Consider the following 21430-nt stretch of genomic DNA (forward strand, 5'->3'; position numbering starts at 1 on the left):
ACTTCCCAATAATAAAATGCTTTTTATATAGCAATTATGTAATCAATGTTTTTTTGAAATAGAATATAAATATTATTTATCCTGGACTACTTATATCCTACCAGTGAAATAACCAAAGCATCTATTTGGACTTTAAGACAATCAAAACCCTAGTCTTAATATCATTTTTCTGGAAATAAAATATCTGAAGAGCAAAACCAAACCTTTATCTCAACATTGTTCAGAAAATTTGTGGAATGTTATGTTGAGTGCAACTGACTTCCTTTGAAAAAGCCAGAAAAAACTCAATATCCATAGAAGCATAAAGGAACGGCTAGTATTCACTCTGGCACCCTAGCATTGCACATGTAGTCCCTCTAGATGGCGATTATAACACTTGTGAATCTTTTTCTTTAGACGGGGAAGTAGAAGTTCAGTTCATGTCCCTCTAAAGTAAACACAGGCATCATATATTTTTGACAAGGGTAAAACGACTTGAACAATGCAATAACATAGCTGAAAAACGAAACAGTAAATGCACATATTTCTTTGTCTGATAGATTCCAAAATAATTTTGGAATGTTTGTTTTGGCTTTTTGTATAGTCTCTGAGAGACTATGCGAGATGGAGAAATATGAGGTATGGATAAGCAATGCATGGATAGATGTAAAGAAAGAGATGTGCCTGTACTACATATGAATGTGTGTGGGAATACAGATTTCATTCTACTTGTGCAACCTTTGGAATGTTGCTTATACACTTCTTAAGGGCTCAGTTGTTGTTAACTCTTATGGACTTGGTTTCCTACAAAGATACATTTTTATATAGTTGCTGTTTTGGGGTAAACAATGTGCAAAGTTCAGAAAAGACAAAGAATTAGAAACAAAGCAAGAAACAGATATAGCCAAACTTAGTTTACATCAGTTTCATTTGTTATTTTACCTCCTTATTTTCCTATCCTTAGAAACTTTTTTTCTATCGTGACTAAATAATAGTTCATTCTTTTTTGGGGGGGGAAATCCAACTACAATTTTCTCAATCATCTTTTTTCTCTTGATCCATTCATTCTCCCTTCACTCTGCTTTCACATTTATTTTTTCTATGCAACAAAACTATCTAATGTAGCTCTTTTGCACTGCTTACTTATTTTTATATTTAGTCCATATTCATTTAGCACATATTAATTCTTGCTTTGTCTCCTATAATACACCCTTCTAATTCCACAAATCCACAGTATTCAATGAACTTGATGTAATGTACATCTTGTACATGTTTGACAAACAAATAAATAAAATAAATAATGGTTAAGGTGCTGGCCAAGAAACCAGGAGTTTGGATTTTAATCTTGCCTTAGGCATGAAACTTAGCTGGGTGACTTTGGGCCAGTCACGCTTTCTCAGTCCAACCCACCTCATGGGGTTGTTGTGAAAAATAGAAGAGGGGCATTATGAATGGTCACTTCCTTGATTTACTTATAAAGTAAAAAGATAAAAAATCAAATAATAAATAAATAACAAATAAACATTTATGTTTCTAATGATATACCCAACCTCAACCTCCTAAATGAAAGGAGGGATAGAAATCAGTAAATAGCAACTTTAAAGTATTCTGATAATAGACTTAACTTTACGATATACTATATATTTATTCACATTTTCTTTTGTTATCTTCCCTCATCTATTGTTATTAAATTAACATTGTTAAGTGTTATTAAATTGTTAAATTAATCCAAAATTTTATCTCTTTTCTCTATTCGATGAAATGGGTTCCGCCTCTGCATCATTTCATTGTTTGGATATCTGCTTCATTCTGATATCCACCACGAATTTTTAGCTATTTTTGGTTAAATAGGCTACAATTGGCTGTTTTTTTGCTTGGTATACTGAAGTATAACCAGACAGACTATTTCAAAGTTTTGTGCAGTGGGATAAGTCAGACAAATAACTGTAGGAGCTCTAAATCAGAAGAAGTCTTCAAATTAACAAATTTTATTAAAAGGCAGAATTATAGTTTACTTCATCAGATATTTGATGTAATAACTGATATAAGATTTAATTAAAAATGAAGCAAGATTGGGGGGGGGGAGGGTAGTTATGCAAGTTACATGTAAGACAAATTACAACTCCCTCGTCATTTTGCAAGTATATTTTGTTAAACATCCATTGAATTTGTTTAAACCTTCTGAGATAGCCTTAAATCTTTGAATATCACCTGTCTCACATATAAGAGAACAGAGAAGAGCAACAAAGATGATTAGGGGGCTGAAGACTAAAATATAGGAAGAATGGTTGCAGGACTTGAGTATGTGTAGTTTAGTGAAAAGAAGGACTACGGGTGATATGGTGGCAGGGTTCCAATATATGAGGGGCTGCCACAAAGAAGAAGGGGTCAACCTATTCTCCAAAGCACCTGGGGCAGGACAAGAAGCAATGGATGGAAACTAATCAAGGAAAACTATTTGAAGTCATGACATCCTTACCATTGTCTGTCCCACTACACAAAGAATTTGGTTGCATGTTTACCTACACACAGAAAAACATTGTCCTGCTTGAAAGAAAATGAGATTACATATTGGAAGTAGGCAATTTAAATGTGAAAAATTCTCTCCTATCTTTCTAAATCTAAAACATGGGTCTTGAAGAGAAATCTCTTTGGAAAATATGCCTCATATAAGTGAATTTGCTGGTAATTATCAGCCACTATATTCTGGAATAAATGGACATTGCTTGACCTAAAAGGTCATACAAATTGACTATCTAAGGATTTAAGCACCTATGTTCTAAAGAACTTTCACCTCTGTTTATTATACCATTGATAACATAGTCAGACTTGTTTGTTTATTAGAATGTATAAAAATTGCTCAGCTACATTTACAGAGACTGATAGTGTTTTCTCTTTATTATAAGGTTTTACTGAAAGTAGAAGCATCTTCTGTTATCAGTACAATAACATGGAAAGAAAAAGAAAATAATATTAACTGTTTCATACACTTTCCATAAATCTGATTTTATAGGAATTGTTTTTTTTAAGAGAGATTTAGCTTTTGGTAAAGCCAAAAGTTATGTCTTGTTTATTCCCATTTTGTAATCCATTACAATGGTAACTTATTGGTAAATATAATGTAGGAAGTGTATAGGTTATTCCCTGCCAATGTCCCTGAAATCATCTCCTGACCCACTTTTCTTCCTTTGTGTGAAAACAAACATATGAAGGGAAAAAACCTGTGATCACTCGGGGTTTTTCCAGAAACCTTCCAGAGTAGTAATTTATAGAATAACTCAGTCTTGCTATGGCGTAAATTACTATTGCAGACAGGCCTTATATTGCCATAGCAGTGACTTGGTGAGGCTAGTCTAGATTAGAAGACTTCCTTCCTTGGCAAGAATACAGTTTATCTTCATTATTTGTTCAGATGCATATTGAATTGAAGGTGGTAAATTAAAACATCTAGTGCCTGCAGTTCTATGATGCTTACCACTTCTAAGTTCTTATATTTTAGGTTCTATGCCCCAAAATTCAACAAAAATATATTTCTTTTCAGTTTAATTTGATGGGATATTTAAATCTCTGGTATATTATTATATATTATATTATAATGCTAAGTAGTCCAGAGCTGTGCTTACATGACATATAAAGCTAAAAGATTTACAATATGTGTAATCCATTATCCTCCTTTATTATGCCTGGTTCTTTAATCACAATTTTAAACTTACTCATTGTGAGGATAGTTGCTAGTAGACTTTTAAAATAAATAACTATTTCTATAGAGAGAATTTAAGAGAATGCTACATGGCTGCTCAGAAACTTGTCCCATTGGCTTTATGATGTCTTTTTAAAAGTATAATATTTTATTCTCAATCTGTGTGAGTACAACAGCAGAACTATTGCAAGAGAAAGTAAAGATTACTTGCCAATTGACACTTGATTTTCTCTTGTGCAAAGAAGGCCAATTTCCCAGCTGTTATTTTTGGCTACAAATGTACTTGGCTCTTGAGATTTACAATGTTTTTCTCCAGCTCATTTGCTCCTCATTCTATTTTATCATCTAAATCCAGTTACTTCCATCTGTACTAGTAGATTATCACCACTTTCCTGTGGGATGTAGTCCTGCAGCTGTAAGGGTTGCTGTTTAAATTACTACTAAAATGTAGCAGCATTTTACTATTTCCCTTGAGCTTGAGGGGTGCAGTGTGAATGGTTTATGAAACTTATTATATTCTTCTGCAAAGAAGCTAAAGAGAACTAGCAGCCTATGAACTTGTGCGGAAGTAGAAAAACAAAAAGAGATAAACAGAAAATGTAGGAAGATATTATAGATGTGTCAGGAAGCATTTAAAAAGAATCAGAGTCAATAATATAGAGACAAAGAAAGAGAAGCACAAACTGAGACATTTGTGGGAACATGGACCAATACCCACCATCTCAACTGTATCTGGTAGCTGTCTTCTCTTGATCCTATCAGTCTACATTATCTATCATAATATCTTCTATTTCCTTCAACCTTACCAATGTATTTTTCTATTTTGTCTTGTTTCATATGATCTGCTGCCTGATCTTAGCTTCAAGACAGCAATCAGTTTTATTTGGTACAAGACAGAAAGACTGGCTAATTTTGCAGCCCATGTGACTGTTTCCAGTCTATAGTATAGTTCATAGCATCTATGTGTTTTTTCTTGATCTGTCTCAATTATTTAACATTTATTGCCATATATTACCAATGGAACATCTTTGCTTTATGTTCTGATATTTCTAATCATAGAAATATCCTTATTCTTCATCATCTTATCTACGTTGGCTTTCCTCTCTAGGATTCATCTTCCCCTTTCTTCTCCAGTATACTTTCTTTTCTTTATCTATTCTTGAACCCAAGAAAACCATCTACATCTTTATTTTTTCACCCTCCACATGGTGGTAGATCTTAATTTTCTTACCATTAACCCAGATGTATTTCCATATTTATTTTATAATGAACTTTTCTAGGTCTTTTTTATTTGTAGGTAACCAAATGGTGTCATCTGCATATCGGAAATACTGTAGTTCCTGTTTTGCTCCCTTGTTTTCATTTCAGCTGTCACTAATTCCATTCTTATAATACATCAATTTGACAATTATGGGACCATATGAATTCTTCTCTCATTCCTTTCCCTATTCTAAACCAATGCAAAATTTCTAATTTCACAAAGCATAGTTCTTACTGTAGTTTTTGTTGACTTGAAGGTTCCTCAGAAGAATAAGCAAATGTTTAAGCACTTCCATTAGTTTTAATATATGTCACATTCTAACATGATCTAAACCAGGGGTCTCCAACCTTGGCAACTTTAAGACTTGTGGACTTCAACTCCCAGAGTTCCTCAGCCAGCAAAGCTGGCTGAGGAATTCTGGGAGTTGAAGTCCACAAGTCTTAAAGTTGCCAAGGTTGGAGACCCCTGATCTAAACAACCTAAATCTTTGGCAAAGTCACACGCAAGTCTATCCTGCATGATGGTTTCTCCACAATTTGTTTTAATGTTAGCTATCTGATTTCATGTCTGTTGGTTGCTATTGCTATTGTCTTTTACCACGCATGGCTCTTTCTTCTTTTATCTTAAACAAAAATTTGCTTGCCCAAAGAAATAGTTTGATGCTTTGGTAAATTACACATATTCTTTTGCATTTTGCTTCTTCAGCATAGATATTTTATCCAATGATTCCAGATGTCTCCATTTTCCAACTTTACATTCCAATCACAGGTCAATGGTACTCTGTTCTTTTTTAATTGAGCATCTCTTACAATTTTCCACATTCTTGTTTTATGTTGACATGTAGTGGTTAGCATTTTAAAGCTGCAGGAGAAAATTAAGTTACATAGTCACTCTAAAGGAATAGACTCTTGAACTCCTTTTTCTCTCAAATGTTTCTCTTATTTTATAATACATTTAATTATGGTTTTTCCATCTTCCTTTAATCTAATTTGTCTCTTTTGGGTCTCTTTCATGATTACTCCAAGTAATTCCATCGTGGCTATATGAATATTTCTCTGATCTTCTTAAAATAGTTATCATTTCTCTTTTCTTGTTATTATCCTTCATTTGTTGATGTTCTTGATTGAGGTATTGTTTATTGATTTTTATTTATCTTAGCTGTGCTTGTTTATTACTTCAATTAGCTTAATTTTGAAATTCTATATTGATTATATTTTTTAATCTTTGGTTGTCACAATAACTTGTTCTGAAAGCCATTTGGATACACTTTGAAATTTTGATAATATTACTCTTGCTTCAGCTTTCATAATAGTATATCTTAGCTCTTCCTATAGCGTCTCATGGTCTTTTGCACATTAGGTAAGTATACTTAATCTCTTCTTTGTATTCGTCCTATATTCTTACTTACATTATTCCATTCCTCTTGCTCCTTTCATTAATTATCTAAGCTTATTATCTTGCATATGTAACACCATTTATTGTCTGCTCTGTAGTTTGTACTTTGGAAGTGTTTTGTCTGATAGGATTGCATTCACTCATCTTCTGTTGTCCATTATGTATTTGATTTGATTTCAGCGTTTGCATCTGCTGGTGTCCCTTTGTAGAACCTGAGTGTTTTGCTTGAAGCAGGCTTTGCCAATAAACAAATAATCTCTTCGGAAATCCTCATAAGCCTTTCTCCTCCCTTATTTCATTACTCAATCCAAATGTTCCAATGATTCCAGCTAGCTCAATTTTCCAACTTTTGCTATCCAATCACTGATTAATAGTACTCCATCTTTTCTTGATTGAGCACACATTACAACTTGTTACAAAATTCCTCAATGTCTTTCTCTACTGAATATATGCATGCATGCGTGTATGTATGTATAAAATTGATGTGCATTGGATATCCATTAATTCTAACTGATATGATCCTCTTGTATGTTGGGTTATAGCCAGGACATATATACCAATGCTATTTTTAAACATAATTGCCAATCCATTTCTCCATTCCTCTATCTACCCTGTTTCTCCAACAATACGGCCTCCCCAATAGGAAGTCCCAGCATGTTTTATAGGCATGAAATGAAATTAAGCCCCTCCCCCAAATTAAGGCCTATATTAAAACATGTGAAATGGGGGAAATGGCGGGGGGCTTGCTGTTAGGAAGTACTTTTGGTGCACACCGGATATGGTGCTGCCTGCGTTGACCCTGATACAAAGTGCCCCACCAACGCCGAGGTCAACATCCAAGCCATCACTGCCCACCTGCCCGAAGATGCAACGGGGGAGGGGGAACTAAGTCACCCCCAAAAGACGGCCTAGCCATTTTTTCGGGGCTCAAAAAAAGTAAGACCCGGCTTTATTATATGAGAAACACGGTATTTCTATTATTAGGTAATCATATATCAGGTCTGTTTTCATTCATTTATATTCATTCATTTCTGAAAACAAGTAAGTTAGAATAATTTCAATTATGGCAATTTGAAGTTGTATTTGATTCATATTTTTCACATTCCATTTTTAATATCTAGGTGAAACTCTTCTTCCTTCTTTGAAACCAGATGTTTTTGTTACCTTTAGTTTTCTATGCCACACTCTCCATATCTGCTTATGAAAGTTTCACTTTCTTCCCTAAAAATATAGCAGTGTCTTCCAATTTTGATGTCTTTTTTTTTTGGCACTCATTTAAACATTTAATTTAAACATTTCAGCTATGGTTATATAGGCTTTTTGGCAACAATACATAAGTGGATTGTCATTGTATAATTTTGAAGTTATTGCTTCTGGGTGGATTAGATTCTTCTATATCTCCAGAATTTCATCTGCCCTCATGCTCTGGATTTCTTAGTTTCCCTCCACCTTTGAAATTAACAAGGGTGATCCTATCAGGAGCTTTGACTGGCATTGCTCTAGGGCAGAGTTCCTCAACTTTCACCATTTGAAGAGGGGTGGACCTCAACAAAAGCTGGCTGGAGAATTCTGGGAGCTGAAGTCCATCCCTCTTAAAGTGGCTAAGGTTGAGAAACACTGCTCTAGGGTTTGGAAGATTCTGAGTTCCTGAAGTAGTAATTCAACAAGAGAGAGTTTAATAATAGGGAAGTTATTTTCTACAAGTAAAAATCTTGATTTATATTTTTCCCTGGTACAATTTTCAACTTCCATAGATATTCCAGATGGATGCATATTATTTATGTCCAAATACTGACAAGCAATGGCAAAAACTAATTCAGAAAGTGTACAAACCTTTCTCTGGCATTGTTACTGTGGTCAAGTGCAGAGGAGTTTACTCTTTTACTAAGCACAAATATATATAGAAAAAAATCCAGGATTGACAGAAGCAGGATATCAGTACTCGTGTCTGTACTACAGTAGTACAGCTAGTGTCATAAATATCTACAGTCTATGGCAAGATCGCATGATAAAAGTTTGATACTCAGGAGCAAACTGTCGCAGTTTGATGTCATGGCTGGATCACAACCCTGTTGGCATTTCCTCCTGGGAAAGAAAAAGCAAAAGCTTCCATCTGCTGCAAAAAAGCAAAGCAAAACATCTGTTGGTGACATTAAGTGCTTTTCTGGCTGTGTTCAGCTGAAACCAGCACAACTTCAAAATGGAACTGTTCAGTTTTTGTGAACAAGAAAACAAAATGGTATAACTTCATGGGAAAGTATATCTAACTAAAACAGTTCAATGAGAATATAATTCTATGTAACATTTTTTTTCAGAATCATAGGTTTGCTAATTAGGCTTATCCTCCAATGTTAAGGAAACATAGATTAAAATCAAACATGTGTTTTATTCATTTTTAATTAAATTATTACCTCATCTAAAGTTATAATTATGCCTAACAGTCATAATATGGTAACCACATTTGAAGTTTAGGAAAAAAAGAAAATACTTTAAAATTTTAATATGGTGCAGAGAAAAATGTTTGCTCTTCTTCCTAGAATACATTTTGTCTGTGAGTAAGAGTTCTAATAGGTCCCCATTATTAAAATAAGTGGAGATTGAGCAGTGCTCATCATTATGGGAGCAATCTTCTCCTAAGCCCCAAAGGAAACAACACATTCAATAATTGAGTGAGGGATATCCTCACAACAATTGGGGAAATACAACAAACCAATGTGTGAGATAAATGGGTTTGGAACAACTTTTTAGATCAACCCTTTCTTTGATAAATCAGGGTTTGTTCAATCAATTTAGCTTTTATATATTATATTTTGGTAAAGGAAATAAAATCTCTGTTCAGGCAAGAATAAAATCTCTGTAACAATCTCGGTCACACTCAAGCCCCTAAATCAGGGGTGGGATTCTACCAGTTTGCACCTATTTGCTAGAACCGGTTGTTAACATTCTAAGCAGTTCGGAGAACCAGTTGTTGGAAGAAATTACTGGCCTAATCCTGTAAGGAAGGCAGGAAGGAAACATTCTGGTGTTGCTTACAGAAACTGCCTCTCCATTAATCCTTATTACATTCTTGGCAGGACTAGACTTCCTGTCTCAGGAACCTCTCTGGAGTTTATTTTCCCTCCTTTGCTGGTACTTTGCTTGTGTGGAGTGACCATTCAAAGTTCCAGTGGCACTGCAAAAAGTGACTTATAACCATTTTTCACACTTACAGCTATTGCAGTATCCCCACGGTCACGAGAGGCCAGGCGAGGAGATGCGTGCCTCGATGTGAGTGATGTTGAGTTGGCCATGCCCAGCCAGTCACATGACCACCAAGCCATGCCCACCAACAAAGCCATAACCAGTTGTTAAAAAAATTGAATCCCACTCCTGCCCTAAATGCTGTCTGCATGCTTGCTGCTACTTCCTCTTGCCTCATTTCTGCTTATCAGAGGGCAAGAAGGGCAAGACAATTTTCCCAGCTACTGTTGGAGGGACGCTCTGGCACTTCCCCCCTACTTCCTCCTGACTACTGCAATGCCTCCACCATTAATGCGTTTCCAAAAGTTGCTTTAACTAGTTTCTTCAAATTTTGATGGGTTTGGGATTCTAGTCCAGAAAGAATGTTTATACTTTAAAAAAGATGGTATGTGAGAATCACAATTAAGCATTTGGCATAGGCACTTGAAACCTGAGACTAAGATTGGGAAGATGCATATAGAATTATGATAGGCCCTGAGAGAAGGGATAGTTAGATTATTCTATTGGCCCTGCAGACTTGGTTGAAATCCCCCCAGTAGTGCAAAGAAATTAACCTTTCATTTCCAAAAGGAACTTGACTGATTAAGATTGCAGTACTGGAAGAAAAGCTTAAATCCCCTTCCCTGTGCAATAAAATTCCTGATCAAGTTGTCCCATCCTTATTTTTAAAAAATTCACATGGCTATGTCAAATAACATCATGTACAATCAGCCTTTGTCTATTGAATGTGCATAGGAATGCATATTCAAGAAGTAAGACTGTAGCGAAGGTCAGAAAATCCTTTGCAAGGATTCTCTATGGAATTTTTCAGGTGTAGATTTTTTTTTTTTTTTTGCATGCATGCATTCACTACTAAATCTGAATTTTTTTGGAATACATATTGAATATATTTTGAATCATTAGTTTATCAGGAAGCTTGAGAAGGCACAACTGATTATGTATAAGCTTTTAAGCACATTTAGTTGAACACACTATTTTTTAATTTTTTCCTCTGGATGACTAAAATCCATAGTGGAATACTATATTGGAGGAAAGGGTCTGAGACAGAGAATTGTTCTGAGATTCTGGGTAGGTGTCAACGGGGGGAAAAGGTTAAACCAATGTCATTATCATACTAGCTCTATATTTTCCATTTAATAGTGTTGCTGTGAATTAAAATATAACCCCAGAATTGTAACAGTGGCATGTTGTTGTGGAATCTGGTTCAGAGTTTCAGGAGGGAGGGCGTCTTTCCCAAACAGCCAAGAGCCAAGTCAGTCCTTGGTATGCAGAAAGAGGCCTAGGAAAGATCCTCCTTAAATCTTCACAGGATATGAGTGATAATTATGCAGTGTGCTTTAGCTTGGCAAGATTCCTGTCTATGGGTTAACAGTAATAAATTACTCTGAGCAATTATTCTTCATGTTGTTCTTGGTTTGTTGTGCCTAATACATTGTTATGTACCTAGTATCATAAAGGTGCATGATTACTTTATTGAATAGCATCTAAAGCTATTCATAAAAATGTTAGATTTTCTCCTAAATATGGTTTTAAGTGACAAAGTCATGCATGTCACAAGACAAAACTGATGGGAGCAAACTTTGAGTAGGATCTCTCACTCCTTATTTTTCTTTTTATGGACAATAAAAGGCAGCAATGGCTCTCCCTGATTTGGATTAGGATGGTGAGGGAAGATTGACTTAATTTCTCACTTTTGTTCTAATTTCAGGGGAATTTAGATCATTGGAAGCTGCTCTTTGTTTTATAGCAGAATGTTACACATGAGCAGTAATTATATGTTTTTCTGCCCATGGATAAAATTTCAGTTTATGAGATAATGATTTTACCTGAGACAATGGCATGGGGAAAAATTATCTCTCAATTTCTAATTGTTGCTTTTTTGCCTTCCTGCCTTCCATCTTCCATTTATTATTAAGATGTGGAAACTTAGCTGATATTGTCACAGCTCTTTCCTAATGAAGTCTATACTGGTTTAAGAACTCCTATTTGATAGCAGCTGTTATCACTGATAGTTGGTGATGCTACTGTCAATCAATTCATTGATTCATGCTATAGTACATTGAAATAATTAACAGGGGAACTAGCCTTATAGCTGTAATTAATTAATCTTAACATAAAGATTGAAAAGATATCTATCATTTTACAGGTAGAAACAAGTCATTGGAGACACTATCTAGAGTGGTTGCTGGAGTTGAACTATTAGGTGATTTCTTCCTACTTTGCCAGCCATGCTCAGTGTAGAGTACATGCTTTTCGAGTGAAAGGTCAAAGGTACAATTTGCAGGCTTCTCTATAAAATTAAATAAAACAATACTTTGTCAGGCAGAAAATCACCAGAAAAGAAATATGGTGTAAAAAATTAGTATGTGCCATATTCTATTTCCAAATGACATAATTTATTTAATGGTAATAATTATTTAAAGACTGCATCGTAATTATAACTCAGTTTTAAAGGTTATTGATCTCATTGATACATTTATTTTCTAGTAATATATTCTTTCTTTTCCCTCCTCATTTAGATAGAAATCACAAATGATGTACAATCCTTGTTACTCATCATGCTGGCTGTCATGTTAGCAAAAATGGTTGGTGACTGGTTTAACATGTCTTTGTACAGTTCTTTACTGAAATTAAAAAGCATACCATATCTAGATGTTGAACCATTTGTCTACCAGAATAAAAATGGGTGAGTGGTTCCCCCCCCCTTGCAAATCTTAAATGATGAAATCTGGTAAAATGGTGGATCAAATCACTGTACAATAAGTGGTTTCCTTATTTGGTCATGTTTACAGGATTAGAGATCAGATGACATTTTGAGTGACTTCTGATCTGAAATTTGTCGTAGAGCTGAAACATATTTAATTTAAATTATAGTGTCAGGAATATTTTGGGATATATCTGTGCAATATTGTATATAATTACTGTTAATAGTGGGTGAATGGAAACATGGAAAAAGATGCAGAAAAATTAGTTATGCCATTTGGAGACTCAACAATGAATGAGAACAGTAAGTATTTATATTCAGAGTTTTGTAAACACAGATGGCTGTTGCTTCATTTAACATCTTTATAAACATAATAAGTAGATTTTACAAACCAGTTGTAGATTTCTCCAACATGGAGCAAACTCAGACAGAAACAGGTTGCAAGTAACTTCACTAGCAAGCGTTATACACAGCAGAGGAGAGAAGCAGTTTTATTTTCAATAGACAAACTCAGAGCTCAACATAGCTTCAGAGCTGCAGAGCTTAACATAGTTGCCACGCCTAAGCTACTTCTAGTTTCAGTTTCTAGCCTAGGCTAATTCTAGTTTCAGTTTCCAAAACAGTCCTCATTGGCTGACTTAGCTGCTATGACTTTTCATTGGCTGACCTTGTTACCATGCTCTATTCCAGTTCATGAATATACTCTGACAATTTAACAAGCATCTGTATGGGAAAACTCTATGTTTCAAATAAGTGTTTATTAAGACTTAAGAAGTCTTTCCGTACATACATATGGAAGTGGAAAAATGGCATTATTGATTTTATTATTTATAATTAAAATGGAAAGAATTGATGAAGGGTACAAGGTTTCGATGAAATATTCAGGATGTAGAACTGACCATTTGTTAGAGTTGAACTTGCCTCTTGGAAAATAAATAGACTACACAAAGATTTTAAAACAGTGGCCTTTCCTACATTCAATATTTCTTGTATTCACTGATTTGATTATTTCTTGTATCCAATCACTCACACTCAGCCTGACTACCCAAAGGAACATGGAAAGACATGGGTCAAGTCAATAAGTGACAGAATTCATATTACAGAGAACCCTATTTGTTTCATTGGGTATTACAGTTTCAAAATATAACTACATATTCCCATGTCTTGCTGAGGCTACCTAATACCTCCATGCCCATATAACTAAATGGGAGTCTCCAGCCCAACCAGAATGCACACAGGGCCTGCTGTTGGAAATATCTTTCACTGGGCCTCCCCTCAGCATACAATAGTACTCTTCACTCAAACATACAATATTAAGAATTATTCCTACAATATAATATTGCAAACCATCTCCCCCGACTTTTTCAAATCTAGTTGGCAGTAGCTCTCTCTCCCACTACCATTGGGGACAACCTGGCTGCTATTCCATCTCCCACTGGAGACATTTCTAGGTAAGCCTGTGGCGGAAGATTAGGGCCAAGATGATATATTGAAAGGAAAGGGGGGAATATGCCCTAATCTCACTCTTAGTGCCCAATTTCAAGTGACTGCAAACACATAGACCTTTTCTTATCTTCCATCAATGGCAATCTGGTCTACCAACCAGCAAGCTGTTCAAGTTCACTTATTCAGTAAGTCTATTGCCTGTCCCAATTTAAGACCATTGCCCTCATCCCCTGTAACAAATTCTAGTGGGTTGCAGCTGTCAGTTAGAAGGCTATAACTGAATGGCCAAGACTTTATTGGCTTTGAATAGTATCTTGTCCTTCTATTTCCATGTTTTTTGCAATCACATATCCACAAGGGGTGTAGTGTTATAATTAAAAGTAACTTAGAATGTAATGAATGATGGCACTGTAACTTTTTTTTTTGAGGAGGAATGGGAACATATATGTTCTTCTATTTCTCTGATCTTTTGTGGAATAGATATACTGTTGTCTCTTTGTACTCTGAGATGAGAAAAAGGTAATGTATTCATCATGGTATGTTTTTAGTCAAGTTTGACGACTCCCCAGATTGAAAGTCTCAAATGTTGAGACTTTCTGTTAATAAACAACGAACAAGAAAGACTGTTTTTCTTGTTGCATAGTGTAGTTATTCACTTTTGTGTGCAAATATTTATTGCTGATCACATGGGCTTTTATGTTTTATGTTTTGGCTGATTGAGATGAATGTAAGTAAAAAGGGTGCTCTTTGACTCCTACTTATGTGTTGCATTTCTAGTTATAAACTAGCAGGCTGGAATGCTCAGAGTTGCTAGGTGCCAGGAAGTGCTCTTTCATAAGGGTAAGAGTTGTTGAACACATCAACAACTTGGCAGAGCTTCTTGCTTTGATAAACCCCTGTACACTTTATCATTTTACATCTAGCACTTTAATGCAATAAGGTCAGTTAAAGACTTGATTAAATCTGTTCTAGTTTAACATTACTTCTGTCGAAGCTTTCACTGGAGATTTCTGCCTGCCATACCACATAAAGCTGATAAAGCTGAAGCCAAGAATTCTGAGCATGTTGTAGGCATTGTACATTGTTTTAAATAAAAACAGGATGGCATTATATTGAATAGTTGATTTTTATTGCATACTTGAGCTTTTCAAATTTCCTCTTCCACAATGCTAATATGGATTTTGAAAATTGGAATGTATATACATTTTTAATAGATGGAATTAGTATATAGAAAAATTATTTTGAAAAATTTTAGGTGGAAATCTGTCACCTAGAAGTTCAATGTAAATTATATCTGAAATCTAATTTTTCTAGAGTGACATGGGTAATTTTTTTTCAGTGAGTTTAAGAAGTGTGTGTGGATCTGAGGTATGAGACTGTACATTTTGGCAATCTCATGAGTTAAAAAATAATGACAGAAGACATGGCTGTTGGAATATCCATATTTTAGTTGTGATATAGTAAATCCCAGAAGTTGCTTATCAAATAATCATATTGCTCTCTTTTAATTTTTGGGGATTCTAATATGATGATGAATTGCCCTATGAATCTTATTGAAGAGAAAAGTACAACTCAAGCTACTAACATTTTTTAAAAATTCCGCATCTTACTTGTTTCTTAAAGTTATTAATAGCTACATTCTCCAGAAACAAGAGAACATTTCACAATACATTTTAGAAGACAATTTAATATCAATAGCATAATGGCAATTTTCTTTACTTTTCCATCATGGAATATATCAGGAGCATATAACATTATGCATGCATATGTACATATAACTGAAATGAATGATAAAGGAAACTGCACAAAGAGGAGCATACTATTTCATATTATACTTTAGGTTGGTCGTGATACAACTTATAACTAATTAATTAATTCATTAATTTCCACAGGCCCCGACTATCTTTGGTTTGGGATCTGCCTATCTATACCATCCTTCACATACCACATTAAGCCCTATATCCTCTTTTCTTCTGCCTGTGGGATTTCATGTCTACTTTTTATCCAATCCAGTAATGTAGGATCAAGAACATTCTTTCTTAGTACTTGAACAATACACTAGCAAAAGCTCAGCAGATGCTGTAGCAAAACTGCTATTCTTTATGGGTACTTGCTTTGTATTAAAACACTCCCTCCTACTGACTTCTAAATTTCCTATTTCTGATAAGCTTCATGAAATAAAATCTCTTCCATGTCCACACACTTTGCAGAACAAAGCTCCAGAGAGCAACATATGGAGTTCATATATTTTGTTTCAGGCTTATGGAGTGCTTATGTATCCTCTGTTCTTTTTCAGGCTATTATAGATAATGTACAGAGAGCAACTGATTTCCTGCTGAGAAAGAAAAACAGAGATTGAATAGTTTCTATGTGCCAGAAAGAAGGTTCATTGATCTCAGAATGCAGTAGTTTGCAGGTGGCAGACACAGTGAATCTAGTTATTGGATGGGACACTCTACTAATTAGTTAAGGCTGTTCCAATATCTAGTCATCAGCTGGCAGACAAAAGAAATTACTGAGGTTTTTTTCTGCTTAAAAACAACCAGATTAACCCCTTGTGATGATGCAGACATTGATGCATCTGGCTTATTTTTTTTAAACTGAGGTCTATTTATAAATGCAAAGATCTGTTGTATTTTAGGAATAATAACAATATGATTCCTTTTCTTTCTCTTTTATGTGTGATCTTTAATATTAACTGTCAGATTCCTATTCCATATCTACCGGCAGAATAGGAAAACTGGAGAGGTTGAGACAATACCATTTCTTGGAGACCTACTGGTAGATTGTGGAATGACTTCCCCAAGTGCTAAACTTGGTTTCAAAATATACATAAAGTCTCTTCATTTAACCTCTGATCACTGCTGTCTAGCTGCTATATTTTAATTCCTTATGAATAATTGAGAGAGCTTTTATATTTGTTATGGTGCTTTAACATGTGTTTGATTAGGTAATATCACATTTTTCTGGTTTATGGTTGACTGTTGGAGCCTTTCTTAATTCATTATTTACAATGTTACTAGACATGTCTGTCTTGTCCAGTTATGATTTATTCAGCCTTATTCTGGGTGAATTTATGGAAATTATACAACATTCTGGATGAATGGGATCCAGAGAAAAATTATTCTGTTAGAGAGCATGAATAGATGGGTGAGAACTGGATAAGAAAATATATTAAAGTTAATGAGCTGAAAAGAAGTTATTGGGCATTCAGGAATGAATGAAAATGGTAATTATTTGGTGACTATTTGCTAGAAAAAGTTCAGTTCTGAATGTGTTTTAACCATACATTTCTTCAAATCATTGAAAAATGGAATTGCAAAAATTAAAATGTATTGTATTTTAATTTAAAGAAAGTGTATGACAAAGTAATAGACCTAAATTGTGGATTATTTTGTGCCAATATTGAGTTTAATGTTGGTTGGTTAATATAAGAGAAATATTTAATAGAAATGAAACATGTGTGAAAATATATAGAATAGAATATTAATGACTGGCTCAAGAGTGAGCACAGATTAGTAAATCTGTGATATCCCTTTAGTTATAAAATATATTTATGGAAGTTAAATGGTTATTGGTGAAGTTAAATGCTTATTGGTTTGGGATATGAATATATGTGTACCTTTTGTGATGATGCTCTGTAGCTGAATGAAATTATCTGCAGTAAATATTAGCTAGATTGCATGATGTAATGAAAAGTATGAATCTAAATATTATTAAATCCAACATTCAATGCTTTATAGATAAAAGTAAACATAGCAGTTTGTTGACATGGAGGCATATTAGCTGGGGATATTAATCTTTATTCAATCATGATGATGTCACACAGTTGGCAGAGAAATGCTACAAAAGTTACAGAAATGAAAACTTTCAGCTCCCTACTGATAAAATTTCAGAAAATTGTTGGAAATCAGGAAATCCTATTTTTACAGTTATAACTTTACTGCATATGTTATTAAGATAATATTGGTATAACAACTGTTAATAGAATTCACAGTAGTAATGTGACTTTCTTACTATCAAAATTTAGCACAAAGAAAGATTAAAAGGGGGGAAGCAAAATGGTTTTACTGGATTTTTGCAAAATTCTTTGCTAGCTTACCTTGTAAAATTCAATAGAAATGCCACAGATAGATTCAAGTAAGACATATGCATTCAAAAAAACCTCAAAATGATTTTGTTCTGGTTGGATTTGTGACTTGCATTCTCCTCAGAATACATCTAGAATGTTATGTCTCATCTGTTCTACTACTACAGTAGTTGAAAAACAACTAACTTTTAAAATCTTATGTGGAGGAGCAAGTGGCACAGGTATTAAATTAACTGAAATATATTTCAAATTTAAGTTCTCACCCACTTATGTAACTGCACAATCAAACCACCTCTCTTTTTATATAACCTAAGAGAATTGTCACCTGATATTGCTAGAACCCCTCCTTCATTTTGAAAGAAAAAAAAATCAGATATAAAGGGGAACTGAGTCTTTTCTAGTTTTTTTTTAATTTACTTATTAAATTGGGCACCAAAATAAAATATAAACATTCATCAATGTAAAGAATCAAAATGTGAATATGAAACATAACCTTATAAGTAGGGGTATTAATTACTTTTTTCCAACCAAAACTAGATGTACTGAATAACTGCAAAAAAGTCATAAACAACCAATAAGATATAGTCATGGATCCAGTTAATAATTACAGGCAAACCTACAGTTTTGTATATAATTCAGAATCCAAACATTGCTGAGCTAACCAAATGAAGCTGGCAATTACCATGAAAATAAAGCCATCTCCGAAATAAACTCATGAAATATATTTATATAAGGTTTAATAGTTACTCAGCATAATAAAAAAAATGGTTTACAAGAAAGTAAACTAAAATCCAATGTTGTTCTGATGAAAATCTCTAGCTAAATAACAGATAAACATTCCCACCAAGTGAAGTGAATATCTTGAGTTAGAACACAAACTACAGTGAAACGTATGAATGAATAAAACTGTCTGTTCCTTTGCACTGATCCTTATGGCCAAGTATTCTATTAAAAAAAAGTTATTCCAGAGGAATGTTCTTGTAGGTTTATAGCAGGATTACATATGTAATCCTGCAAGCATCTGGATATCCATGAGATGGCAGCAAAGTGATACAGAAAATTCTGATGTGTTACTTTGAATGCCAGGATCCTTGTATATAGTTATGATAATTCTAGTTTAAGATCTTTCATTATAGGTCAAGTCTGGACAACATATTTCTCACTCTAAAATAAAGGATTGTCTTTGAAACAAAAAATACAGAATAAAGAATACAGAATACCAGAGTTGGAAGGGACCTTGGAGGTCTTCTAGACCAATCCCCTGCTCAGGCAACAAACCCTATACCATTTCAGATAAATGGTTATCCAATCTTTTCTTAAAGTTTTGGAGCATCTACAACTTCTGGAGGCAAGTTGTTCAACTTAATTGTTCTAACTGTCAGGAAATTGCTCCTTGGTTCTAGATTGCTTCTCTCCTTGATTAGTTTCCATCCATTGCTTATTGTCCTGCCTTCAGGTGCTTTGGAGGATAGATTGACTCCTTCTTTGAGGCAAGCCCTTAGATATTGAAACACTGCTATCCTGTCATCCTTAGTCCTTCTTTTCATTAAACTAGACATACCCAATTCCATACCCAAATAACTTCAGTGTGACTTAATTGCCTTGCTTCATTATAATAATTGATTCCCTTCTAGAGCCAGTAGATTTTATCTCAAATTTTATATCTTCTTAGTGTAATTCTATGAAATTTGCAGGATGATAATATTTTATTACATTGTTAAAATACTATAAATAAAATCAACATGGCACAAATGTTCTCTTGTTATTCAATGTGCAAACAGTTGTTCATGGTTTCTAAGATCACCAACCCCAGATTATGATATTAGTAGGATATTGAACTGGGCAATTGGTCTCACCCATACTAATCATTACTCTATCTACTGTTATAAAATTAAGATTTATTTATCTTTTTGTCATACTTTTCTTCACTCCAAGAACATTTTGTTAACTGAATGTGATTTTCTAAGCATTTCATTTTCAGTTAGGATATTAAAACAAAGAGCTAAAAAGAAAAACCTCACATAAATTGATGAAAGGTGCTTGTCCTCTAGTAAAAAAAATGGCTTGCATCTGGTTGAATTTATCATGGATTTTACTCATAGGTAAGAAGGCTATGCTTGATCACTAGTTTATTGGGCAATTATGCTTTAAACAAAATATTCATAGATAAACTTAATTTTAGCTTGATGTACTTCACTAGCACACTATAAAACCATCATATGCTAAAATGGTATTGCATGCCTAGTTTCTTGTTTACTAAATAAATTATGCCTGTCTGCTTTGTATTTTTCAGGTTAAATCTGGAATTGTTTGCTGCCAAAGATGTCATGAAGCTTCATGTCAGAGTCCTCAATTTAAAGGAAAACATTGCTTTCTTGGCTCAGGTCCTTGCCAGCACCAGCCATAGTGGATTCCCAGTGGTTTACAAATCTAAACCAGACCATTCCAAGGTGTTTCTGGGAACAATTACAAGGTAAGCCACTACATTGCTCCTTAGAGTAGCCACTCGGTCAGTGTTTAGAATTTAACACAATATATTACGAGTAGATGCCTTGCAATCTACAACTGTTTGCTCTTGAAACAACAGTGTATATATCTTTATCCAATATTGGACACCTAGAGTTCTTTGTGGGTTATTCTGAATTACTGTGCAATATGACATTAGAAACAGAAGAAAATCTTAGGGACTTGAAGGCATTCCAGAAAAAGATATAGAAACATTTCTGCAGTCAAACTTCTCATACAACTGAAATAAAACTGGAAGGAGGGGAAATCGATAGCCATCTTCCTTTTGTTTTTATCTTAAATTCATGTTTTTAAAGATAAAACAAATCAACATTCCAACAGCAAAGGAAAGACCTAATACTAAGAATTTGTTGTAGGGAAGGATCACAAAAAAGTTTTTGTGCTGTAGTTGATTTTCATTGTTCACTACTGGTGGTGACATTTTTTTAAAAAAGACACATGCCTGATGATGTTATTACACAAATTCCACCATTATATAGTTGTGCCTGATGATCCAACTTATCAGTCAAGTGCATAATTTGTAGGACATCTATCTCTGCAGAGAATCAACCAGCCAAATTAGCATGTCTCTCCTTGCCAGATTGCTATTTGTTGGCCTGCAAAATATTTAAATTGTCTTATCATCTTATTTTCATGCCCAAAATATCCACTTTTCCTCTGGGAAAAAAAGTTAACTTTATATAACCTTGCATATTACAGCTTGTCTTCTCTATTGGAAGACTTGACTAGCTCTAGTCCAGTTCACTTAACTTATTGATCTGAATGAGACAAATTCAGCAAACCTAATTTGGATCCAACCCCATGTCTGGAGAAGCCAGCTGACATTCTTAAAATGATTTGACTTTTGTCTTACTGTTGCATCCATTAAATATTATTAAGAAGTGTCTGAAAAATCACAGAACTACACTTCTATTAGTTTGTAAACTATGGAGTCTGCACCAGGTTGAATTTGTTACATTAAAAAAGCTTAACCCTCTCATTTAATTCCCAGATGTCTGCTGCAATAAAACAAGAACTGATACGAATAAATAATTGAGCCAAAATAATTGTCTCATTCTTTCCCTGTTAAATTGTCCATAGCATTCTGAA

The 21430-nt window shown here is 34.2% G+C and overlaps 1 protein-coding gene across 1 annotated transcript in view; it reads left to right on the top strand.

Moving 5' to 3' along the window:
- The window catches only part of LOC148131465 (chloride channel protein C-like), a 71731-nt gene that overhangs the window by 32438 nt on the left and 17863 nt on the right, over positions 1-21430 (top strand). The window contains exons 12-13 of the mRNA XM_087961711.1: positions 12095-12261; positions 20109-20288. Of these exons, the coding sequence (XP_087817837.1) occupies positions 12095-12261; positions 20109-20288 (347 nt within the window). The remainder of the gene's footprint in view (positions 1-12094; positions 12262-20108; positions 20289-21430) is intronic.

This window comes from Notechis scutatus, chromosome 3 (genome assembly GCF_049901735.1).
Source record: "Notechis scutatus isolate UNSWTSFEM ecotype Mainland chromosome 3, rNotScu1.2, whole genome shotgun sequence".
NCBI classification, from domain to species: domain Eukaryota; kingdom Metazoa; phylum Chordata; class Lepidosauria; order Squamata; family Elapidae; genus Notechis; species Notechis scutatus.